General features: G+C 36.1%; 1 protein-coding gene across 1 annotated transcript in view; it reads right to left on the reverse strand.

Annotated features, from left to right (window-relative positions):
* The window catches only part of BABAM2 (BRISC and BRCA1 A complex member 2), a gene marked incomplete at both ends in the record, with an annotated part of 152,943 nt that extends 125,747 nt beyond the window's left edge, over positions 1-27,196 (reverse strand). The window contains 3 exons of the mRNA XM_079550028.1: positions 1,315-1,409; positions 11,853-11,929; positions 27,069-27,196. Coding sequence (XP_079406154.1) covers positions 1,315-1,409; positions 11,853-11,929; positions 27,069-27,196 — 300 coding nt within the window. The remainder of the gene's footprint in view (positions 1-1,314; positions 1,410-11,852; positions 11,930-27,068) is intronic.
* Between the last annotated feature and the right edge of the window lie 590 nt (positions 27,197-27,786).

Below are 27,786 nucleotides of genomic sequence, written 5' to 3' on the forward strand. Positions count from 1 at the left end.
CAGCACTGAACAGTACAGAAGAGCCTCAGGAAACTTGCTTTGGGGAGCTCCCATACCTGATACAACTGCCTTGCTGTGCTGGAGGTAAGCACAAGAGAGGTACAGCAGAGTACTATTCAAAAAGCCTCTACGCTGGCATGGCTCTACACTAGGAGAAAGGTGCTTCCCAGGTGTATGTCTGCATCATATGATGCCATGTATCCCACATATACAGCCTGCTTTTTCCAACTGTTGAACAAAATCACACCAAATATATTTGAAGTTCCAACTGTTGCTTTTTTTGGGTCAAATTTCCAGTAAAAGATGAAAATTAAGAAAAAAAGAGAAATGAGATGATAACCTGCTGCGTTGGTCACTGAACAGGAATTACAATGGAGCTCCACAGCAGAGGCATACTTCTCTGATGGAACCACTAACTTTCCACCATTTCCACCAACAAGAGATATTGGACATCTACAGGAAAAAAATATACCCAAACCCTATTGACAAAGAACATTGCTGAGCCAAAACACAGGGCTGCAGGACTGTAAAGGCAGCAGAGTAAGGATGAAACATACCTCAGGAACCAAAAATACCTTAACATCCCTTTAACAACTACTACTAACCTCTGAGCAGAAGTATTTTATATGCATAATCAATGCTGGCTCCTTCAAATAAAGCTTTACCAGTTTAGGCTATTTTTGAATATTGAACAGTACCATTTGGTTTCATATCGTGATGCTTTTTCTTCTGTAGTAACAAGACTATAGAAATACTTTCTAATTGAGTTGATTTTTGACCCAAGTGGGGTCAAAATGGTAGCCCTACCTATTCTGTGTGTGAAGATAAGCTCTTTCCTTGATACTGTGGTTGCAACAATTATTAACCTGGTTTTACCTTACTTGAGGGGAAAAAAATAAAATAATTGACAACACTATACATTATGCTACTTTTTCTGCAAGTAAATGCTTTTAAAAGATACAATCCTTCTTGCTGAAAGAGATCTTTTAAGATGGTCAGATATTAAATATGTATCTTTTTAAAGAAACCTTGAATAGTTATGCAAATAACTACAAATAACTATTCCAAATTATTGCCAATAGCTACTCAACTATTCATCTTGTCTTGACTAAAATATTTAAAAAAATAAAATCACATTTATGGACTCAACTTTAAATCACATTAGAAGACAACTTCTTTATACTCTTTTGACAATGAGATAAAAAGGTTTTTTTTCCTTTATTCTGCATTGTTAGCAAATTCTCGTTGCTGAAGCTATTCTAAAAAAGCCAAATTTATTTGTATGGTATGAGGGCCTCATACTAAAGTACTTACATGCAAGGCAGAAGGATCTGGCAAAAATTCAGCATCCTCTCCAAAGATAAAATCTGGTGGCAGGTCAGGATAGTGAGCATTGAATATTATATCCCCTGAAAAGCAGAAAATGAAAACATGGTTTACATCTTTACGTATGTGTTTAAAAATAAGATATTGTACATAGGATACACATTACATAAGATTTGATAGCTATACTGAATATTTTATGTACTGATCTTCGTGATTTTAACAAAAATTTACATGACAAGACAAGCATCAGATGCTTTGGGGAATTAAATCAAATTCCTGAAGCATTGCTTCTTCCTTCTCTGCAAGCAGTGAAACACGCAATATATTATTGCTTCATATCTCAAACCGTAATTCAAGGACTACTGAGGTAGCCTAAAAACACAACGTTATAGAAGTTTTTTTTTTTTAGAAGTACCACATTTAGATTGCTGTGTTTTGCACGTTAAGCAAAGCTTAGATGCAAACTATCAAGATTATTATTTTGAAAATACTGGAGCCTTTAAAGCATAGTAGCTCCTATTCCTTCTTTTCCTCTCCATCCCAACTCTTTGGAAGAAGAATAAGCAGGCCAATAGAGATCACTAACATTATCAAAATTCTTGCCAAGAAAAATGTATTATCCATTCTGTGATTCTGTGATTTAAACTGAGAGACTAAAATTAACTAAAAATCTAAATCATCACAGCTTGCCACTGAGTTCCCATCTTGCTGGTGTCACAAAATATACAATTAATTACTGACATCATAATTGAAAAAGAAAGTAGGTTGTATTATTTCATTAGTAAGCATGCTTCAGAGTTCCAATAGGTCAAGAGGAAGTGAAGTCATCTGCATGTGAGCTTATGAAAAATCTGACAATCCAAGAAAAGCTGTATCTAGCTTTACTTCTCTACCTCTGAATCACTCTTTCCTGTTGAAGACGACATGAAACAAAACCACCAAGCTATTGCATAAAGAAGATTCACGAGGTATCATAGTGAGCAGGCACTAAAAGAAAGTCAATACCCACTACGTGGTAACTTCTTCAAAACCTACACAGCAAGGTAAAAACAGTGTGGTACGTCTTACAAACAGTTCTGTCCATAGAAAGTTAAGCCATTGTTTTGCTATTTTTTCCCAACAATTAGGAATACAGAACTAGAGAAAAGCATTGGATTAACGAGGCTTACAGACATATTGCCTGATAAGCAATATTACCACCTCAAGACACTCAATATGACAGCTTTAACTGCTAATATTCTTGTAAATATATCTTGGCTCTAGCTGGAAGCAAGGTTAATCTATGCTGGAAGTATAGAGGTTAATCTGCAGAGTGAGAGCTCATGATCAAGAAGCCAGTGGCCAATCCTGTCTAGGTATGCTTCACAGCATCACTCCAAAATATGAACTTGCTGATCATGTGATCCGGTATAGTGTGGTGTGTGTTTCTCCTGTATGCGCTCCTACATTCACAAACATCAGAATCACATATAAGTACAAGGTGCAGGAAAGAGTAGAGGTTCCCCAGTTAATATACCAAATACAATTAACATAAAAGTATTATTTCATTTTAAGAAAGAACAAAATACGCACTAATCCTAGAGGAAACAACATAAAATAGTAACAGGAAATACGTGTGTATGAAGAGAAAATAATTGCTAGACTGCCTAAATTGTAAGACAACAATATATAATTCTGAAAAATTACTGACTACACTGGATTTTCGTACGCCACCTTAAGTCAACCCTTCATATTCACCGTAATGGAAAAAAAACCAAAACAAACCTGCATAGCTCCTTACAATCAATCTCCACATACAGAACGGACAATACTTGGAGCCATATGTTGAAGGAGACAGAATCTTAACACCTCTCAATCTTCACAGATTAAGAGCTGTAGTGCAAATAACTCAGAACTCACCATAAAGAAAAAAGTTGTCCTTTTACTTATCCTAATGCTACTCTGAAGGAAAGGAGTGTATCTCTGTTTTTGTCTTGACATACTTATGTGATGCTAAGTAACTCATTTAACACATTCTTTCCATGTTGACTTGCTAGTTGTTTGGTTTTTCATTGGTCATTCATTTTCATTTCATTTTCATTTTCATAACAACATAAATGTGTTATTTTAAACTGAGTACACAAAGCTACAGTTCATCTTGCCAAGAGCTGAACTCCAACTATCTAAATATTACAAAAAGCTTAAGATAAAAAATAACCAAATTAACTTATTTTATATATTAACTTTATTTTATATTAACTTAATTTTTATATAACGTCTCCATATTTGATTAGAGAAAAATTTTTAAAGAACTTTATATTGTGATTGGTCTGAAAAGCGAGATTGAATATAAGCTGCAATCACAATGGCCAACTCAACAGCAAATCTGATGTTACTTTACATAAATGTTAACACTATACTGTGTAGTGAGTTCACAAAATGTGAAGCGAATCAAAATATTGAACACTATCTCCCAGTCGGCTTAATAAAAACATTCCCTTCTAAGCAACTACTTCCAGGCCAATAAAGTCATTTGCAAAATTACTGCACTCGGTTTGAGAATGGCTACCACTACAGTTTTGAAAATAAGAACACCAGAAACCAATATACCCCTGCATCGTCCCCCCACCTCGCCTAATTAAATAAATACCCCTTCCTTACATCCCCAACTTATGTATGTACTTCCTCATAAGTTTCAATTCTATTTGCCATTAATAGACAAAACGTGTCCATGACCACTCCAGTTTAAGAACAGTGTAGGCAAAACCTTCATACTCAGACAAGTTATCATATTTTTATAGATACACTGGGCAAAGATAACTATAATAAAATTATATTTCCAATTAAATAGTGCTACAGAACTTAACATTAATTCAATATAGTTAAAGCCATGAAGCCAAAGATAAATTACAAGAAAAAGGGTGCTTTATATATCCTTTTGCTTCTCACTATCAAAAAATATCACTTCATTTTTTTTTTTTCTCCCTAGGCAAGAAGCATTCAATTTTGAAATACTTCACAGGATTTCAAAGGAAAAGCTAATATGCTCCTAACAGATGAAAAGATGGAAATATTAATACTTAAATCTATCATTTCTTTTCTTGTACATACACACATACTGTTCTTCTTCTCTTATCTATTCAGCCAAAATGCATAGTAAGTCTAAAAAAGGGGTTAGAAATTAAGAGATGTTTTAGGTGCTTATATAGTTGCTCTCCACTGGCCTTATGTACAGTTTTCTTCTGACAACTTCACCTCTTGTGATCTTTTTTTCTAACTGTACTATAAATTTAGTAGTACTGAAAGATGTTATACAGAGTGCCACAGCATTAACATCCAAATTCACCTCAAGACAACAAAAGTAGGAACAACCTACCAGTTACTGACCCAAAACCTCATAAGCTTTACTTCTGAAATGTTATCTATATCCTTCAGAAATTCTTGGGTTTCGAAAAATCTGAGCACAAAACATGTAAAACAAGTGTGTGTTCACTGCAGCCTGGAATAAGACTGATCTGAATGTAATCCATACCCTCAATCCATTTGGCTTTCAACAACAACAAAAAAAAATGCAATCAACAACAACAAAAAAGAACAAATGCAAGTTCAACTTCACCGCAGAATGCATTCATATGGAATACAGAACAATGCTGAAACATGAGACCAAGCCTACATACAGTTTGGGGAAAATAAAGAAACTGTCTTTTATGAAACATCAAAAAGACAGCAAGAAAAATGTCATCATACATGTATACAGAATGCTAACCTAGCTCCTTCAGTGTCTACACAAATATCACACAGGAACACTGATCAGTCCCTTCTACAAGCAAATCCTTCCCTAAAGCAGACCCTTGGCAATTGTCTTTAGGTAGAAGAGGAACAGGTTATTTCATTGCCATCAGTGACCAAGACAGTGCAATCGGCAGTTTGAAAGGATTTAAATGAACAAAGGCAGACCTGCTGACTCATCACTGGATTCCACTCTAAATATTTTTTGCTCTTTAAGTCAAATATAGCAACACATCACCTCTAGAACCACTTATTGTTTGACAGAAAGAGAAATAGCTCCTGAAATGACAATTCAACTTCAGTAAACACAGAACTACTACTGCAAGAACATACAGGAGTAATTCTATTTCTGCTGTGGTGCTGACGCTGCCAAGCTATTCTACTGTCAAGTACAGCAAGATAATTTTACCTCAGCAGCTCCTCTTAAAATGATTTGTTGAAACAGTTCTGCCCAGATGAGAGGGCAGCTACCTCAAATGGTGTTTGGGAGTACTGTGGGACTCCTGCACACTTGACCCTGAAAGTATAATCCTATTACAGAAAACCAAGTTTAGCTTAAATTTCTTACAGGCTGTTTAGTGAAAAGTCAGAAATATTCCTGAAGCTTAGAGACAACATCTGACAGCAAGAAGCCGTGATGCTTTTAAAATTAATTTCTGAATTCACATGTGAATCAAGGTACAAAATGAAGAAAGACACAGGAATCAGTGTTAAAAATTCAGTAACATCTCTTCAAAGTATTTGATCATATGAAAACAAACAAAAAAACTTATTTCCCTGTATCTCTGACACTCTAGAAGAAAACTGTAGCTACTCCACACATGCTAAGTTGCTAAGGAGCGATCCAATAGCATGATTCAAGTGTTTAATGCCATCTGAGGTGCCTTAGGGCACCTAAGACATGGCAGATATGACAATGTTTTTCAGAGAGATCAGTGCCCTTTGGGGCAGCAGCTGAAAAGGCCAAGCAAGATACCCTAGGGCAACTCAGGCAGCTTTAGAACACCTCTAGTTAGGCAACTGAATCACATCTTGCTTGTTCAATAAAGACACTGCAAGAAAAAAGATACAGGAAGGATTTACAAGATAGTTATTTGGTTCTTCAGGTGGTGGGAGTTGGCAGAGGGTTGTTGGTGTGTTTATTTCTTTAACTTCAGCTAACAAAAAAAAAAGTGTAGGTCAACATACAGAAAGGGAAACACTGCTGTGCCATAAAGACCTGAGCATGGGCAAATCTGTCAATATGACATAAAGGAACAGGATCCCAGGCTGAACAACAAGACAGCAGAACAATCTTAGCTACTTGCATTTATGTAGCTGGGCAACCACTCTCCTCAAAACGCTGGTACAAGAAATGAAGAGGACAAAAAAGAACAACGAATAATACACAAAGAGATTAAATACTGGTAGAAATTAAAGACAACACTGGAGAAATTGTAAGAAACAGAGATACTGAGAAGCTGAAAAAAAGGAAAAGTGGAAATGAAGAACAAATACATTCAAACAAAAAGGACTGCAGAAATTATCAATAACTGGAACTCAAACAGGAGAAAGGAGTAAAGTAGGTAGGCACTACATTAACACAAATATGAGGGACAAACCCAAGCCTTCAAAACCCCTGGAGGTGCACATTTATACATCTATACTTGTAAGGTCACTTTTCATGATGAGAAACACACTTCAAAGATTTCACCTGCAAAAAAAATGTTGTCAATTACCTGCTCGGTCGAAGTCCAATACATAAGGAAAAGTTTCAATAATAGTAAAGAAAAAGCTAGACCTGAAAGTGATTGCTTAAAAGGAGAAAATATTTAAAACTTTGTAGTCTAAGAGAAAATAAATATGAAAAGAAAAAAAAAGATTACATTATCTATCCATGCTTCCTATTAGTAACATTAGCAGATTACCAAAAGAACAATATTCATTATTCCTGCCAAACATATTGCCAGTAAGAATCTTTGGGAGGTACTTCAGGGGAGGTACTTCAGATGACCCAACAAAAAGATACTTACTATGGAAATAATGATATCACCAAAGCATAATCTGAATTACAGGAACCAAAAAGTTTTTCCTGTAAGAGCTCCAGCTAAACCACAACCTGTGTAAAATGAGCTGATGCTGCACAGAAGACTGACAAACTGCAGCAACCTGGCTATGCAAATCATGAATCTTAAAATTAATTGTAAGATAATTTTTATCTTTGTTTGTTTGTTTTTACTGGCATGATAAACAGTACTTAGCAAATAAATTAGCAAAGCAGTTTTTAAAAGGGCAATGAGAAGGTTAGGTATTTCTCTCTGTTTTTTATTTCCTTTGCCTCTTATTACTTCTTTAAAGCAGAAAGCCACAGGAAGACTAGATAAACTTCCTGAAGTACTTCTATCTAAGGAAGAAAACCAGGTAAAATTCTATACAGCATATTATGAGGGGTACTTTGGACTAGCGAGTGAGGCAACAGAATGGTGACTTCGCAATCTAAGGCCCATAACTAAAATGAATAAGAATTGGAGAAACAGAAATCAGATGTGAAAAAAAAAAAAAAGGAAAGAGAAAGAAAAGCTAAGCTTCAAATGACACAAAAGAAATACTCCTCAGGATGAAGGAAACCAAACAAAGTGGGGGCAGCAGAACCCAAAGCCGCGATCCACTCATATAAAAAGAGTGAAAATCAAATGAAAGATGAAAATACTATAGTTCAAGAGGCCACAGAGAGCAGTAGCATCACAAGGGCAACACATTGTTTAATCACCGTTAAATTCCAGATGACAGCACTCAAGGACAGAGAGAGAGAAGGAGGATCAGTGCCTGAAAAAGAAAATATGAAGTGCATAAGAGGAGGGGGGTGGGGGAAAACAGAGGAAGCTTGAGTGCAAAATTAAAACCATGACCAAGAGATGCCAAGGTTCTTTGGAACAAAATCACAGTGACCAAGCGAGTCACTCTTAATGATGCATTTTAATTAAGAATAGGTAAAGATTATTAGAGCTTGTAAGTTTGCTTGAGAATCTCTGCTATGACATCTGCCTTGATTTTTAACCACAGGAAGATCAATCCATCTGCAAGAATTACAAAACACTCCACCTCAAAATATGCAAATATTCCTCTTTATTCATCAGATACTACCGTACAGTTAGCAATAAAGGATATGCCTGCATACCATTCAGAGTGCATTTTGGAATACAGATTCAATTTCATATTAGGTCTTGTACTCATTATAGAGCATCATGGATACTTTGCCTTCTTGGAAATAAAAATCCTATTAAGAACATTGAAAAAATTCAAATATAGAAGAAAAGCGGTGCTGCTGCCTTAAGTTCATTGAGTCTTAGATGACTTCATTAAAAAATTAATACGGCTGTCTTCAATTTTAATTGACAATCTAGCAAAAATAAGCTCAATTTTCCAACCACTCTGGCCACGAAAATAAAACTTACTGTGTCCCTTACAGAAGAAAATGAAGCAACAATGTTTCTCTGAAAGTATAATTTGAAAATTTTTGAAGTGTGACGGAAGACTAATTTAACAACCTAATTTATCTCCATCACTGACATATTCTCTCCAGGATATAACTGTCCCCAAACTCTTACTCCTGACTGGAGCTTAGTAACTGCTCAGTAAAACATTCCAGCAGTTCAGGATAAATGCAGAAGTAAGGTGAAAGTGACATCTGAAAAAAATGATTTATTAGCTAACAGTTGCCCTATGCAAACTCAGCAGCCGAACTCGGTGATCCTCATGGGTCCATTCCAACTCAGGATATTCCAAGACTCTATGAATCTCAAGAAAATGTATTAAAATTACCAGCAAGCTATTCTTAAGTCACATGATGTTCAACGTTATCAAACTTTAAAAAAAAAAAAAAAAAAAAAAAGCTGTTATGGACTACAAAAAAAAAAAAATATTTTACACTACAAGCATGAAAGAGCTACTGCATTGTCTGAATGTACATTTTCTGGTGTTTTAGAAACCAGGACTGTGACTATGCAATTATACTTCCCTAAAGTAGCCTACCAACAGTTTTCAGCACACTGGAATTAATACTTGCGTATTTGTACAGTGGCAGCGGTTATGACTGATGATATGCAAAGAACTGATCTGTTGCAAAGAGGATGTAAGAGAAACCACAGAGGAACTACACACTTCAGTCTTTATTTGGCACCATATAATGAAGACCATACACTGTAGCTTCTGAATATTTTCAGTCAATCTTTTTATTCTAGCAGATTTCGCAACTTTCCTTTACAAAAATATTCTGCCCTTAAAAGATAACATATCTCACAACAGCCTACAACAGAGTATCTACAAATCTTTGGTAGCACACCATGACAATCTTCCTCTACCGTCACTACTGATCTAAACTCCGAATTACTAAAACTTTCTTGAATTTGCTGGCATCACTATTTATTCCACGTGCTATGGGACTGAACAACGCATTGCATTTTCAAACATGTAGTGCTGAAGCAAGGAGAATGATTATCTCTTGAACTCACTAATTGTTAAAACCATTTTCTGCTTTCAGTTTGTCATGATGTTAAAATACGAAGCATGGTCTAATTGTGCTGCTTGGTTTCAGGGAAGGTGGAGAACTATAATGCAATAGCATTATGGTTTTCCTTAATTGTTTACATGTTTTCAGAATATAAGAACTGGGGGAACAAGTTGATTTGTAAATACTGACACTTGATGCATAGTCCATAATCATATTTCATGTAACTGCACTCCTTTACTATATTAGTATAGTGCATATATTCATGTTCTTACATGTGTGCATTTTTATCTACTAATTTTCTATTATGAATCAAGATCAATTTTAGCCTGTTCTTAGTGCCAAGTAAAGAGCTAAGGCTGACAGAATATAACAGTAGGGCCCTGTACATGAGAAAGTTACTACAGTACTACAGAAAACATGAAAGCATTTTCTTTAGCAGTGTCAACCAATGAAGCTTTTTAGTGTATCTTTACTGCAGTCCTGAAACAAGTCTCAAGTAGAATCTACTACACATTGTGATACACATCAAGATTCATTAGATTAAGTCTGCAATCCAACACCAATATTTTTTATTTGTGTAAGTATAGACAAAAATCCCACTTGGTAGAGTTGTATCTTCAAATAATATGGCTGTTATTTGGTGAAATAGTCCCCCTTTTTCATTTAAAGAAAACCTGCTAGGTAGGAATTACTATGCTGCTTTTAGGAAAAAAATTAGTACATCTCTAGAACCACAACTATACTTTAAGAATAGAAGAAATACTCATGGCAGACTGACTTAGGAGCTTAGCCCAGCTCTCTCGAAAACACACACACAAATGTTCAGACCAGCTTTTGAGAAATACAACTTTGTGAGTGCCACATGGAAGTTTTAAAGTGCTTCTAAAAACAAAAAATTTAACCGCATTGACTTCCATTCATAAAGAAGTAGGGCTTCCAGCACACTATGCAACAAGAAGAAAAACTACTAGAGAAGGAATTCAACAACATTAATATTTAAAATGACTACAGCACACGTGTGATAACAGTCCAAATGCATGTTACCAAAGGAATAAGTGTTTTAAATGTTTAACCTTTCTGTTACCCCTCCAGATAGCATGTTTTCACAGAACTGAAGAGTACTTCAGGTTGGAACGTACCTCTGGAGACTGTCTTATCCAGTCTCCTCTGTTCAGAGATAGATCCACTACAGTGGATTTCTAAGGTCCAGTTGGGTTGTGAGTATTTCCAAGGATGGAGACACATATACAACACAAGCTCCCAGCTCAAGTTCTTCTGATAACCATGCTCACAAGTAGCTTTTTCCTAACATTCAGATAGAAATTCCTGTATTTCAATTTCTGACCGTTTCCTCTGATACCTTCAGTGGTCACCACTGAGGAAATCACGGTTCCCCCTTCCCTATTTTCTCTTCACCTCTTCCAATCAGGTTCTTACCAACATTACACAGAATCATATTGATAGTATCTGCCCTGAACCTTCTCTTCTTGAGACTACACAGTTCCAGCTCTTTTGCCCTCTCCTTGCACAATGGATAGAAGAGTCCCTCAATCATCCTCACCATTTTTTGCTGGACCCACTCCAATTTGCACATATCTCTCCAGTACTAGTGAGACCAGAACTGGTCACAGTGCTTGTGGAGTGGTTTCACTGGTGCTGCCCTAAATCTAAAGTTGTCAAGCTTTAAATTTTACTTTACTTGTATTTTGTTGTCTCTCTTATATTTTAGTTATTAGAGATGAAAAACAACACAATTTTATGACTTCTCTTATGCAGATAATCAGCAACTCAGGCATTCAGAAAACAATTCCCTACTTTCTAAAACAACATCAACAACAAAGAAAATCAAACAAAAACACAATGAAAATTTAAACTAATACTTTGAACACAGGTGAATTGGAAAGTGGGCAAATAAGCCAGCATATGCAGATCCTCCAAGAGAATGACAGATATAAACAAAACACTAAATCAGAAAAGCCAAAGCATAAAGCACGTACAAATGAGACTAAAATCATGAGATTGTCTTGGTCATAATGTTTTATTAGAACCATGGCTTTCAGAATTCTTGTTTTCAAATCTGTCAGTCTATTACGGAAGGCTGTAAACTGATCTCAAAAACAGTTGATTGTTTTTAAAGCTTCAGCTCTACGAAAACAAAAAACAGGTATTGTGAAATTTGTGAAATTAGCGACAGTTAAAAACTTAATGTGATAGAGAAAACACTGCTGAAAGAAAGGTCAAGATGCAATAACAATAGTTTTGAACTTACATTTGAGTGTTTCTCCAGCATAAGGAATATGCAGCTTAAACCGATCACAGCTAGGTCCAGGTGTCAAGGACGTACAGCTAAAAGTGAAGATAAGAGAAGAATGTTCTAAGCTGTTACAGATGGCAGCAAATGCTAACATCACTATTCCAATGGCTGACATAATAATGATTTTCTGAATACAATATTCATCCTTACAAACCGGGGAAAAAGAAAAAGGTGGGAAGGATACGGAAGGCCCATTCTCTCCATAGCAGTAATTCTCAATATCATGAGAAAATTTAGGATCTGTGCCAGCAACCGTCTTTCCATTCAAACACAAAATACACGTTAAAAAGTCCTGGTTTCAGGATGCTAATAGAATAGTAACCACTGATCAGTCAAAGCCATCAAATTCTCTTTATATATATATATTATTATATATTTATTTATTACATATAAATTTTCCAGGTGACAATTCTTTACATATGTCACGGTTATTTGTAAGTCTCCAGGTAAGCAGGTTTCAGAATCAGGTATCCTAGGCTATGACAGTAAAGCACATCAGTTCATCAATCTATCACCATTTTATATCTCCTGAGAATCTGGAACACTGCAATGGCCATTGGGTCTCACAGCGAGTGAGCATTTTATGAATATAATAAGAATGAAAAACTATTTACTGTCTAGGTGAGACACAACCAACCTTTTCGTAACTCGTAAGTCATGTATTAAAATCTTTGCATAACAAAGAACCAAAATACCTGTCTGCACCAGGAGAAACAGCATCATGAATCATTTCACAGGCAGGAATGGCAATGGTCCCTGGAGTTCTCACCACTGTAGGCCTACGGCCACAGGACAGGCCTCAGAAGCATGAATGTTGGAAGCTGTTAGCAGCCCATTGCTCTCTAGATTTAGGCATTATGATTGCCCAGCAATCTTCTTCACAGTCTAAGATCACTGAGAATTTTTCATAGTGCTAGCACAAAAGCTATGCATGTTGCAAGCCACACGAAGATCAAAGCTGAACCGGACTAAGCAGTGAAAAGAAACATCATCAGTGATCCAATGCTGTAATACAAACCACTGACAATGTAAAGAAACGAAAGAAATGTTTACTGGGCCATAAACACAGTCAAAGCAAAAATAAGTGAGCAGGCCAGAAAGCACAACAGTTCTGGTCTCACAATACAACATAATAACTCCTGCAGCTGTGCTTACTATGGCAATGGCCTAAGGGTGAACAGAGTATTCTCTCCTCTCACCGATACCATGCTTTAGAGAGTCAGGTCCACCAGACTCCATCTGTGCAGTATTTTCCCTCTTTACCCTTCCAAATTCAGGAAAACATGTGCAGTGGCCTCAGTTTGATTCTGTTCAAGGAGCTACATTTATAAGTTAATAAATTTGTCCTCACATACACCTTCATCAAAGAGGCAGCCACAGAACTACAGATCAATCAACTTCACTTAAGTTTACGTAAAAATATCAGGAAAAAAGAAATCAAAATTTGTGTGCACTCAGCATCTAACATGGTACAATTCACTGCCTACATTGATTTGGCAAAATACATGGTGTTATTTTAGCATCATCATAGAAAGTAGATAGCAGCCTTGGCAAAGCAACAGTTGTTCTGTCTTCACTTTAGAAAGGTTTTTGTAGTGTCATGTGAGAGCACTCTGCAAAACAATCTACAGAACGTAATTCAGATACAGCTACTATCAGATCTGTGCAGAGCTGACTGGAAGGCATGTTTCATAAAAGACAGTGCACATCTTGCTTCACAAATGCAATGAGTGGATTTTCTTTTAGTATAATATTATTTAGCCTCTCAGTGAAAAACTTGGTTGATGGAAAAGAGGTGGTTTTTATTAAACTTGCAAATGATGCCAATGTGAAATATAACAGTATGCTGAATAACAGCACCAGAGCTGAAAAATATTGACTTCACATTTTATGCTACTGCTTTTTAAGTATTAAGTAGGGCTTAGCAAGAACAGTACGCACCACTGCCCTCACTGGGAACAACATCAGTGTCTGTCTGAGAACATGTAAGACTGGAGATGCAGCGCAATACAAATAAGAAAACATCGCTCTTTCAAAGATGCATTTTATTAGAATAGAAAAACAAGAGTGCCCACTGTTTAAGTATTTGAATGGCTGCAATGGATTTAACAGCTACAACGACAGGATTATTATCGACTTTCAAGTCATTCCTAAGGCTCACATCTCATAAGGTCAGTTCTAGGAAGCATTAAAAAAAAGTAACACAAAGGAAAAAACATAACTTGCAAGTTCTAAAATACATCTGCAACACCAGTTAATATTTAATGGAAGTTGCTGTCAAAGTACCACAGGTCACAGTTTCAGGCACGTTTTTCAAAATACCATCACAATAACACTGTCATTAGGTTTTCAACAGACACAAAAATTTCTGATCCTATAAATACCCTACAATCCTTTCTTTTAGCACAAACGGCCATTTGGAAATACTTACAGAAAGTGCAATATTCTTAAACATTAAAATAAAAGCTTGATTTAATGGCAAATGTCCCTAAAAGCAATACTAAGTCTTTTTCCTAGATTATCATATTCCAGCAGAGATGTTTTAAATTTTACTGGTCTGCAATTGATGGAAAATGACAGTATTCACAATTTTTTCAGTTGTTGTTTCCAAATTACACTCTTTGGCTAGGCTGCACAAGAGACTTCAGAAACTACAACAGGCCAAGCAATCAAGTAAAAATGGTAAATACCTCCATATGAAAAGAGGCAGCAACTTTTTAACAGAAACAGTAAAAGAACAAAACTCCCAAGGCAAATCAAAATTTTGGTACGACTAGCAGCCTATGTGTTATTTTTCTGTAGAAAGGCACAAATAACACCTAGGTTATGGGCATCTTCTCTTACTCGAATTTTCTTAAAACACAGAATCTCATGTGATTACCTGACCCAGAATTGTGGTATCCACTCTTTCTGAAATGCAAGATTTTATGTCTTTCAATCCTTTTATTTAGCATCGTCCACACACCAAAGTGAAGCTGAAGGAGAATGATGTGTGACAAGGTCTTTTAAAGATTACTTTTCTCGTCATCACAGGGAACTGACAGGTAGAATAATAATATCTAGTATTAAAAACTAATCTCAGAAGCTGACTTCATCTCATGATGAACAGATGTGCTACCTATTCATGGAAAACATTACACTCATTTGCATAACTTCATCTAAATACTCAATGTTTTACAAAGGAAAGCTTTGAAGCACAGCAGTAATTAATGTTCTGATGCTCAGAGTTGTGATACAAACGTCTTCTTCACAGAGTACTTCAAAAACATGTAGAAAGGCACTTCTAGTTGAGCTTAATATCAAGATTTTATCTTACACGAATACATTTGTAATGACTACTTACAACTCCTGCTTTTTTTTTTTTTCAAGCTAAAAGCAATTGATCCCTTTCTATCTAGGCCACTCTGATACTTCACAGGTTCAAAGCCATGATGATAAGTACAATTCTGACAGCCCCAGGTATTAGTACTCTTCTACAACTATCATTTAAAAGCCTTCCTCGGCCCTAGTAAAATCTTCTCCAAAGGTATGTTCTGTGCTATGTCACAGCTAAACGAAAGCTCAGCTGTTCACACTTTAGCCCTTAAAGTCCGGAGATAAGCAGTTATTCTGTTAAAAAAAATAAAAGAAAATAAACATCTCTTTTTACACCAAAATATTATACTCCAGTCTGAAACTCACTTCTTAAACAATTCCTAGAAATCTGCTTCTTAGAATCATGTAATTCCATAGCACTCAGAAAACCTGCGTGAGTACAATAGGTCTACCAAAGAAATACCCTTTTTTTCTTTTAATGGTAAAAAGATGTACGAACCAATACTCACACTCATTGGATAACTATCAAATTTCCTGACAAAAAGTTATGCAAAGTGCTAAATGACTCAAGTCTTCTTTCTCTACAGCTTTTATGCTTTTGCTATCTGAAGACAAATCATCAATTAATTTCACTGTGCAATAGCAAACAAAAATTTTAAAATGTAAGCGACTTGGAAGGGGAACTTGATGTTGAGTCTGCCTAAATGGAATTGTCAGAGATGCAAAAAATTTAATCTCAGTGATGCTGAGGTTGCTACAGATGCCGTCCTTGAAGATCAGAACTTTTTGGTTAACAAATAGCTCCTGTTGTTCACAGGGCTTTTGGTATTAGTGCTTCACAGGCATTGTAGATACGATGATGGCAAACATTGGTAAAAAACACACACATGCTCAACATAACTAAGGAGGTTCTGAGCACTGGCTGTATTTCCAAACATTCCTGACTCTAACATATCTACTATAAGATTCTAATTGTTTCAGTATATGGCAAAGAAAGACACTCTTAGGGGAAAAGGGGGCCAAGACCCTCCCACGATACAAGAGACTAAATTAGAAAATGAGTTTGACATCAGTAATAAATACAATTTAGTTAGGGGGTTCAGAGGCCAAAAATTTCATCAGCAAGAGTCAAATTTAGCTCAGAGATAAAGATGGGCAATCCATACTCATTGTTCCTAATAAAACTATAGTTTCTGGCTGCAGTATCAAGAATCAGCCACCTTCAGTACGGAGCCAGCAGTGTGAACAGAAAACTAGCACTCTGATATACAAGCCAACTACCATCAACAGAAATTTTCTGACAATTTTGTGAGCTCCAGAGTTCCTGATAACATGTGAACTAACAAGGGCTACAGCGGGAGCAAAGGAATTCTGGAGCGTGGCCACACGTGTCTCCTGTAAATGCAGAAAGAATTGGTTTTTTTTTTCATTTTTTTCCCAGAGGCAGTGAACACTGAAGTCTACCTAAAGCTTTTAATCTGGCATTTGCTAAGAAAAAACACTCAAATTTATACAGAATACCCTTTGTGGAAGCCTTAAGATTCTTTTTTTTTTTTTTTTTTTTTTCTTCTCTATCTTTGTAGATGGGAATCTGCTCAAGTGCTTCTTGAAGACAATATTTCATCCCATTTAATTAAGAATTAATTGCAGAATTCACAACAGATGGATAAGTCATCTACAGAGCCATGAAGAATAATTAGATGGGAGGAGGAGAGTGAAAGAAAGGCCAGCAGCGGGTGACAGGGTTGTTTTTTCAGAAGGGCTGAAGAAACAGAAAACCGGTGAAAATCATCTTTTAGAAAGCTGACACGGACAGAGAAAACCTGAATTGTACTGCGACTCCCTGCCACACACAGCCCACAAAGCTTTGCAGGTTCCCAGGGTCCTGCAAGAAGAGTACAGAGCAGCTGCTGCTAAAAACGAACAGATTCATTACGTGAAATTTGAATTCTAATCCACCGATGTTCATCTTCAATCTCCCTTTTTTATACAGACAAGCATATTACACAGTATGATACAGAGGGACTTCTGCTTAAAAGACAAAGTACGCACCTCTGCTTTTGAGAAACAAAAACTCAGTTACGTTTACAGTGATTGCTACTGCACTTAAAAATATTTAAATCAGCTAAATCTTAATTATTTCAAGAGGCTTTCTAGTAGTTAGACCTACTGTTTTTTTAAGACTCATCTCTACCCTACCTGGTTTGCTTTAATTTTAGTATAAAATTAAACTGTGCACAAAGCCTACTCTTGGTACTACAATGTAAGTTACAATGTTTATTTTAAATCTTACTAGTATGGGTGATGTGCTGTAACTGGAATGGCATTTCAATCCAAGTAGTTATCAACTGGGAACTTCTTTCGTCTATTCTAACTGCTGATTTTCACATATTCATATATATATATTTATTTATATACACACAAACATGCATATATTCGTATTTTTTTGTATAAACAGGACCATACTAATTAGAACTTTTAGAAAAGAGAAGGACACTAGGCAGAAAACATACCTAGAAAACACACTGTACCCATGGGCAGAAGCCTATTTCTTAACAACTAAGTTTCAAAGAACTATTTAAAACTAAATCAGCTGCCAGCAACCTATTTTCAGTAGAAACAGTGCAGAAAAGTATCTAATGACTATTGTAATTATTAAAACAAATTACAGCAGCTATAGCTCAAAAGTAAACGTAGATTTATTTAACACAAGTAGGAGTTTGCCAAAACAGATGTTGCAAGGTGCGGAAAGCTTTGAGCCTGCTTCTAGAACTTCAAACCTTTCACATCTGCCACAGTCTTGTTGTAGATACCCTGCAATCTCCTAAAATACAGCCATCTCTGCACACACATAACCCATCCTCTACAAGGAAGCCATAGAGAGGGAAGGAAGATAAATAAGTGCACCTACGTAGACTTTGAAATCATCTCAGAGAACGTCTGCATTAAATGAGGGTTTGCAGAAATCCCACGTGATTGCGACTCCTCTAGGGTGACAAATTCCCCACTCATTTTGCCTCAGAAAGCTGTTTTAGAAGAGCTTTTGTTTCAGTCACAGTATAGGTAGAAAAGCGCCACCCCAAAAATAACAACAACAAAAATAATAATAATATGAAGACAGAGTCGATAACCAGCATCATGTGTAATCTATGTGTAAAGTAGGCTCCTGAGAGAAAAGCTCCAAAGAGCAGACTATCTCAGAATCTGCGTTCATAAAATCCCTGCAGTTTAGGGTTGGAGCTCATTATTGTCAGGAGCCAATTATGGTACAAATTGAGAAAAATAATTAAAAAGCGACAAAGGAATGTTGCCAACAAAACGTTCTTTAGAAACATGCTTTAGAAACAGCTTTTATAGCCAAACGGATGACTTTTGTAAGCAAGATCATTTATACTCCAGTAATTGCCTATAATTCCCCTCAAAAGCTACACATAGAAGAATTAAACAGAAACAGAAAACAGAAAACTTAATGAAGGAGCCATTGAAAAACTAAGAGACTCGAGTAAATTGCAATAGGAAAACACTAGCAGTGCATAAGACAGTGGCCTATACTTTGTAATAAACCACTGAAATCACAAGCATTGTGAACTACACTTCTGTCACAAATTCAGGAAAGAAAAAGACACTAATTTAAAGTACTTTACCATACTGTTCTGTAAGACCAGCTGAATCCCAAATTCTTGGAATTCACAAAGAAAGTTCTAAAGAAGAGTATGAAAGTGTTGAAGATGCACCTTTTTACTTCATCTTCCTTCCCTCTCGTGAAACACAAACTCTTCTTTGGTATTTCCACAATAGTCATTTGATTACATGTTACTATCCAATCAGTTAGAACCTAAAAATTTCTACTGCTCACTAACGTAAATTTCTGAAGAAAGCAACAAAATTAAAAATTTAAAAAAAAAAAAAAAAATACAAGGTACGTTTTAACATTTAGGTTACTCACAGAAAATGATTCTTTGCCAAGTATGAAATTATCATCTACCACCTGGAGTTTCAGATCCTGAGTGTTCACAGAAAGCATATTCATTCAGCAAGTCTCAAAAGGTAAGCTATTATAAACCTAATCACATCACAGGACAGCTTAGTTATTGGAAGCTGTAACAAAATGGCAACAAGACTAAGAGTATTGTTCATGTCTATATGTTTCCCCCTTTCATGACCCAACCAACCATTAATAGGGTTCCATGGTCCTATATCCTTTCTTCTCACATTTTCTTCCAAAGCTTTCATCTAATTGCATATTATAGCTTTCTGGTCACAGATCTCTAACAATTTAATTTGCTTATCTTACAAACTCTGAGAAGAAAGAAATTTATGTTAATATAGCAATCAAGAATTCAGTTCTTCAGACACGAAAGATCATTTCTTGTTCATAACTCCATTACTTTCAGCAGCACCAACATTCAGCAGGGTAACTTCAAATTGCATATACAGAATCCAATATGAATTGGTATTATCATATTTTTCATATTATTCATATTATTGCATGGATTCATAGGAACACACTTTTTTTTAAAAAAAAGAAAATATACTTGTTCTAGAAGTTCATATAAATGAAGATTTTTTTTTTCTTACATCCTCTCTGTAAAGAAATTCTGCAATACCCTTAATTAATTCAATTTCACTGGGATTCTTTTATTTTACGATGACAAAAACACCCAATCCTAATGATCTAATTTTGTTCTTTCACCCATAAGCTACATATTACAAAGAAGAAATAATGTGACCTGAGTGGTTTCAGTCACTCATATCAATTCCCTTCTCACAGGAAAGGCTCCCTTTTTATATATTTTTTCTTTTGTATGGATTACAGAGAAGGTTAACTGTTACCTTAGACTGAATTTAATAATGTTAATAAACATAACAATTTCAAGAGCAAAAAAGAAACTGTTCACTGATATTATAGCTCTAAGTATTCTTTTAAGATGCTCACTTCCAGTTAGACACTAGCTGCTTTAGGGTACATCTACACCACGCAACGTAGTGTCAGGTAAACGCCCTAGCTAAATATCTCAAGAAGAAGAGTAAAATAAGCAAAATTTGCATTGGTGTGATTATTCTCTTTCAAGTTGAATCTGAGAGATTGTACCAACACTGCCAATTCAGTGCTGGACAGAGTTACCTGAACTGTCAAGAGTTCTGTCAGGAAAAAAAGCACCATGACTGACACTTCACAGATCCCAAGGCGCTTATAAGGCTGCACTTAAAAGTGAAGCAACAGGGAGATGTCAGCCAAAGTGCCAATAAGAGAGACTCCTATCACAATGAAGCTTCTCTTAGAAAAATTTTATGCTGGCTTACATAATGATCAATGCGTTACAAGAAAAGGTCTCTAAAGGATTTGATTTCCCACATAGAAAGAGAACAACTGTATAATCATAGAATAGCGCGTAGATTATGTTTACAAAAATTAGTGGTTTGCTTTATTTACTTCTACTGACCCATAGAAATAGTTTACAGATGGATTTCCATTAATTTCTGTTTGCTGTAATATGAATGTGGCGGAATCAAATTTTAAACACTGCTGCGCTTTGGTCCATTGGGAGTCTCTGATGATCTTCTATGCTATTGAAGCCCCTCATCTTACCAGAAAGATGGCAGCAAGTGGAATAAAAACAAAGCCATAACCTTCAGCTTTATTAGAAATGTTTGTCTGTTTTTTTAATGTTATGTCACGTGTAAGTCTATGCATATAAGAGTCAGGCACATACAAAGCATAACTCCATATGTAAGGCTGGAAGAATTTACCAACCAGCTATGCAAGAATATATTCTTCTCCACTCAGCAGAAGCAAAAAGAAATTAAAAGCCATTTGTTCCATAGTTGGCACTTGTTCCAAAGAGTTTCTTCTCACTGTTACTGAAGCACAAAACTGGCAGAAACAACATCCAGTTTTCACGCGGTCAGATAAGGAAATCACTCACTGCCCCAGCCTAATACCAAGCGAATACATACTGTGCAGTATCTGAACTGAACAGCCCTTAGAAAAAATACATGCTCAAAATTGGCAAATGCTTTCTTTTCCCTGAACAACTTCAAGCACTCTATTTAAAATCAGTGTTTAAAATGCTAGCATATTTGGAGATTATTTGCCAAACCATCAGGAAACGTATGCACTAAACTGAAAATTAAACTAAGATGTTTTCCTTTTTTCTTTCAACATCCAGAAGAAAGCAATCCTGGAAACAATCAATCTTTTGAACCAGTGCAGAAAAATTCACAGATCCCTTGCCTTGTACTTCAGAGCTTCAGCCCATTCAATTTAGCTTGAGAGTGACAACAAACTACTAGTAATAAAATTTCCTGCAGTGAAAAAAATGCATTTGTTATCAGAAATGAAAATGAAACAACATACTCCATGGAAAAGGTAATAGTTTATGACTTAACCAATGTAACAGTAAAGGATGCAAAGGGCATACCTTTCCCAGAAGCACAAAATAGTTTGGGTTGGAAGGGACCTTAAAGATCATTGTTCCAACACCCTGTCATGGATAAAGTCACCTTCCTCTACATCAGGTTGCCCAAAACCCCATTCAACCTGGCTTCAAACACCTCATGGTACCATGGGGTACTCACACAACTTCTCTGGGCAGCCTGTTCCAGCACATCATCACTTTCTGAATGAAGAATTTCTACTTAAAACCTAAAATCTGACCTAAATCTCCTTTTTTTTTTCAGATTAAAATCATACCCCCTTGTCCTATCACCATCAAACCACGTAAAAAGTTGGTCCTCCTCCTGTTTATAAGCTCTCCTCAAGTACTGGATGGTTGCAAAGAGGACTCCCTGGAACCTTCTCCAAACTAAACAAGCTCAACTCCCTCAACCTTTGTCCATAAAAGAGGTGCTCCAGCCTTCTGATCACCTTTGTGGCCCTCCTCTGGACCTGCTCCAACAGCTCTCTTGTGCTGGGGGCTCCTGGTCTAGACACAGTATTCCCAGTAAGGACGCAGAAGGGCAGAGCAGAGGGAACAACCACCCACCTCACCCTGCTGGCTACCTCTCTTCTGATAAGCTCAGGGTACAGTTGGCTTTCAAGGCTGCAAGCGCACAATACCAGCACTGGTTGAGCTCTTCATCCACCAGTGCCCCCCAAGTCCTACAAGGCTGCTCTCAATCCACTGCTGCCCAGTCTGTATTTGTGCTTGGGATTGCTCCAACTCAAGAGCAGGACTTTGTTGAACCACAAGTTGTTTGCATGGACCCACCACTCAAGTCTGTCAAACCACCAAATTCCTTCAAGTATATGTTTTACTCACAACAAGTAGAAACTATGTACACTAACAGTGTTTCATAGTAATTGCATTCAAGAGTCATGTAAAAAAAAAAAAAAAAAAAAAAGAAAAGAAAAAAACAAGCTACAGAAATAAATGGGAATGACGGAATAAAAATTTCCTTCCTTTAATGGAAGTACAATCTTTCGGTTTAGAATAATCAAAGGCAAAGATAAAGAGAAAACTTAAAATAACTGCTACAGTATTTCACAGTTAACATTTCATAAAATACTCACATAAAATGCATATTTACTTTGAAAAGGGAAATGCCCAAAAGAAACGGAAATGCCAAAAGCTTATTGCAGTCCACTTGATAACACAAAAATTAAATAATCATTATTCACTAGGAAATTACAAATGTCTTTATTACGGCTTGATAGTGAACCTGCAAGTTGAAATCTGCTCCTAGTAGTACTATGTCTTTTTAATCGCTCCTCATACAGTTTCAGACAGATGCAAGGAACAAACTACCAACATGGTTTACTACAATTCAGTTACGTAAAAATTCCACAATTAATTTCATCATAAATATGGAACAATTAAGTATAACCAAACAAGTATGAAAGTTACAAAGTTACATAACTTTGTTGTGAACACGTATCTACAAAAATAGACTCTTAGTATCTAGAACTTTCAGTTATTGTATTCATTTTAAAATTCCAACTGGTGCAACACGAAGTAATTTAAAAAATAAAGTCCTGAGTAAGAATAAGCTTGCAACATAATTTGAGGCTCTATCACAGACACCCCCACGAACTGCTGTATGGAAACATGTTCTCAAAGACTATGACCAACACACATGTGTCTCACACCATTCTAACAAGCCATAGGAAAAGCAGTTGGCTCTTAAATAACTGGATTCTACATACACAATAATTACACAGCCTTTATATAGGAAAATTTCTTCTGTTTCTAAATTACTTAATAATCGCTTTTCCCTATTCAACATATTTCCCATGGTTAATGTATGTATGTATAAACACAAAGAAAAATGTCTTAGCCATAATTTAAGATGGTTATGAAGAGATTTTAATATCTAATTAAGATGGGTCATTATTTCAAAGAGACACCATTGTAGATTAACTGAATGATGTAGTATATGGCATTGACTCAACTGGCAGCATTATTTTCTTTGAGTCTAGAACAAGGTAATATCCTATGCAAGAGTTAAATGCTTTGATCCATTCTGACATCCCCAGGAATATCTTTTATTGATGCAACAGAGATGCCTGCCAGGGTTTCCTTATCATCAGAATCAATGCTGCTAAAGGTGCCGTATTTCAGATGTGATCTAACACTAAGCTTCTATTTTAGTTAACTAGGGAGCTCCTTTACCAAGATGATAACATTCTGTAGACTTGATAAAATTCGACTTTGGGTAACTGTGCATCACTTAAGTTCTCATTACTGTTTCCACTAAAAAGTTCCTTTCTGTCCTACCAAGTCGTTCTGCTGAGCACAGTTAAATAGTTCTCACAACTCTTCACTCACTCTGCATCAGCAGCAGCCGTATAATTCCTATGAATAGATCTTGACCTGAAGGCCCTACTCATAGATGTAAATGTATGTGTCTGATGAGACTAGTACTGCCTATTAAGTTTGTAAAACACACAGACGTCGAACTGTAACATGTTATTATAAAACATTTACATACTCAAAGACTGCAAAACAATAGGATTCCTTTCTGTGATCTATTTCCCTTCCACACTTGCAAGTAAAGCAAATAAACATATCATACTTCATACTTTTAAACCAACATCAGCACTTTAATACAGTTTTATAACAAAATTAGGTAGTCTTAGCAATAAGATAGAGCAAGCGCAAAATAAGCTCTTCACTAAAAACATCTGACATGTGGATTGATTTTTCAAACAGTTAAAGACTTATATAATACTTGACATATACAAACCAAAATCAAATGACACAACAGGCTACAAACCTGGTACTTGATCTTGCACTAGTTAAAGAAAAGTGCAATTCCTTCCATATTCAAATTGAGAACTAAGAAACCGAAGTTATGAACAGGCAAGGTGTTGGAGATGCTACCACATCCAACACATTTCTATAATTCCCTATGATCTGCTGCTCCAGTTTCTAAAACCTATGAATTGAGAATGGATGCATCTTGCATCTGTAAATTTTGTTACATAACACAAAGCACTGGTTGGTTAGGCAACCAGAATACTGCATTAACCACTATTTTTCTACCAGAGTAACACTGTGGTGTGTGACAGTGAAGCAGCCATGCAGTTCCTTGCCTTGATCCCCTTGTCAGCATCAAGGCACTCACAAGCTTCCAGAAGTCTTTGTCTTCTAAGTTAATATCTACTGAAAAGATTACGTTACAGATTTTAACACCTTAAAGGTTAAAAAAAAAAAAATCATTTTTTTGTCTCAAAAATCTTTCACACAACACAACAGTTAATTCATAAGACATAAAACATGTTCTGTAACAAATTCAAGCTAGCCTATGGCAAGACATGTTTTGAGTTCCTTCCATATGTCAATGAACTCATTCAAAAGTTTCTGCTCATGGTCACATTCATTTCAAATAAAAAATAGCTTTTTATTTGATTTCAGACACTTAATCTAGTACCTCTTCCTCAGATACATTTCTGCTTTTTAAATTTAAAGCCTGATTCAGCAATACTGAAACTGAAGGGAGTTCTGCAATTAATATCCTGTACCTCATCCCCATTATTAACTTATTAACTTAACTGCTATCCTTGTTTTCCTTCTCCCTGTTCAATCTCTATGTCCTTGTATTTCATACAGTTATTACCTAGATCCGTCCCTGACTTCTACTTCCTGAGCACTGTCATTTTGCTTTTATTTCAAAGTTTAAAGAAAGTAGAAGGGTTGAATAAGAGCATTAAGTCAGGACAGGAGTACAGAGTAGACCAATGCCTTCCAATCTATTTTTTGGATTCTCAGAGCCCTACAAACTTTTCCTTAAGAGGCAGCACCCAGAGGCAAATTTCAATCTCTCTTGGTCACTGCATTTATGTTCTGTACTCTACATTCAATGCAAACAGTATAGAATTTGAATCACTAGGTTGGAAAACAGGCACAGTTAGGAGTAAGTTTTCCATTTTTTAAGTTAAAGAATAAACTCTTGGAAAACATTTAAGACATATCACAGTAAACTCAAGATAATCTCAGTAAGACTACAGGCTAAAAACAGATACTAAAATACCTCTGAAAAGAGTTAGCTAAAAAAACATTGTGTTGAATTATTTTGATCTATTCTAAAGGCAAGCAGCATAAGCACTGTGGGCACTGAGCAAAATTCTTATCAACCTCCCAATAAGCTGACACCTTCATCACCAGACCACACCTGTGTTTTCTCTTTTTTTTTCTATCCCTTTTCAGAAAAGCGAAGGCAAGACAGATACTACCTTAGCCTTCCTAGGAGACTAGTTCAAGAAAAAGAAAGGGCTACAATGAAGCAACAGTTGCAGGTAAGTAACTGCTCAGCCTGCATCATTTAATCTGCAATCCTAAACACTAAGGCAAACACCACAAAGTTACAGCTTCTTAGACCTCCAAGAAAGACGGCAGTGTCACAGAGGATGACTCTTTTCAAGCTAACCATAGAAATCAGACTTTGATGAAAAGGCATTGTATCTACAGGAAAAGCAACTCCTAAACTGTCCAAGAAGTCATAACAAAGCAGACTACAGAAGGACATGAAACAGTTTTCAGGAGAACTAAATTTTAAAGAATTTTCGTGGTAGTTCTCAAAACTTATTGGGCTACACTATCATTCAAATCAAACCAGCAGAGTCTGCATCAAAGTGATGCAAACTGATTTCAGCACCCTACGCCAAAATAATTTCAGAGTCTCTACTCCAGTCTCAAAGAAGTACCTGAGTCAGGAATGTGGTTAGATGTACAACTATTCTGATATCCTCTCATCTTCAGAATTCTTTATCAGCTACTCTGAGAGTTTCCCATCTGGCAACATCCAAAGTAAACTCTACTTTTAGCAGTTCACACCCCCCACGTATTATTCACAGAGGTTACACATCAGAGTTCCCTTTGTACATGTGGATCCCAAACTTTACCAGCAGCTGAAAACCACCACGCATCCTTGTAGAGTTAAAAACAGAAATAGTAGCTTGGCCTATTTCAAACACTGCAGCCTACAGCTATTTAATGTACTAATCTTGAAGAAGGTTAGATAAAGAAGAAGTGCTTTTCTTTCTTATTTAGCATATTTGTTACTACAGTAAGGTCTTGTACATTTATCTTCCACTTTTGAAATTATAGAAAAGATTAAGTAAGCAAGTGATAAACAGCTGGAAAATGTGTTTAAAACAATCTAACTGCTGAAAACCAGTGGCACCAATGAAAGTGTGTCAGCAAGAATATTATCGCCAACAACGTGACAAATTAAATCCCGCAAAGTACAAAATGCTAATAAGACAGAAAAACAATCTAGACAGCATTTCAGTTTCAGATATACTGAAAATGCTTAAGTACACACTGACATAGTAAAAGATCAGTTCTGAAAAGACATCTGAACTGTCATTGAGGGGTTGGGCATTCTTTCTAAACAAGGAACTCAAACACTTACCCAGATTTCAGGTCTGTAATTCGTAAACAATTAGTAGCATCCAGGCCTACTTTTCCATTTCTCACCACACTCGAAATGAACGGTGAAAGAGCAGGAGAAATTCTGTTCAAGGCAACTTCAGGAGACATCGTAGCGTTCTCTCTTCCTTCTGTCTTTAGCTGTACAGGAACAGTAAGGGAGAAAAACAATTTTAAAATATCCTACTTATTTGGTGTAAATTCACATATACTATGCCAACATCAAAGGAAAAATAAGCTTAGCGCTCTAGCGATCAGGAATTGAAGAGTACAAAGTTAACTTTTTTCTCCTACCTCTGCAATGATCAAAGAAACCCGTTTATTCAATTCAAACTCAATACAAAGAATCTTTAATCCTAGGCTCCTTTAATTAAGATCCTATCCCTATGAGAAAGATAAATCAAACGGAAGGTCCTTCTGACCATTCACAGCCTAGCTGTTCTTGTAAGCATTCCCCTAGAGGCTGTAATTGACAAGCCACATTTGTTCTGCTTCTATTGACATCAACTAGACTTACAGTACTGATTGCAATGGGATTGCTCTCTCTACATATTTTCGTTTGTAATTTGTAATACAACTACAAGCATAACCATCATCAGTATTACATTCACAACACTTCACTAAGAGCTAGACAGAGCATTTTGTGCTTCCTTCAAAGACTTTCCTATCAGTGCCATGCTCTGAAAGGCACAAAACACGTT

Source organism: Tetrao urogallus (assembly GCF_951394365.1).
Source record: "Tetrao urogallus genome assembly, chromosome: 2".
Lineage (NCBI taxonomy): Eukaryota > Metazoa > Chordata > Aves > Galliformes > Phasianidae > Tetrao > Tetrao urogallus.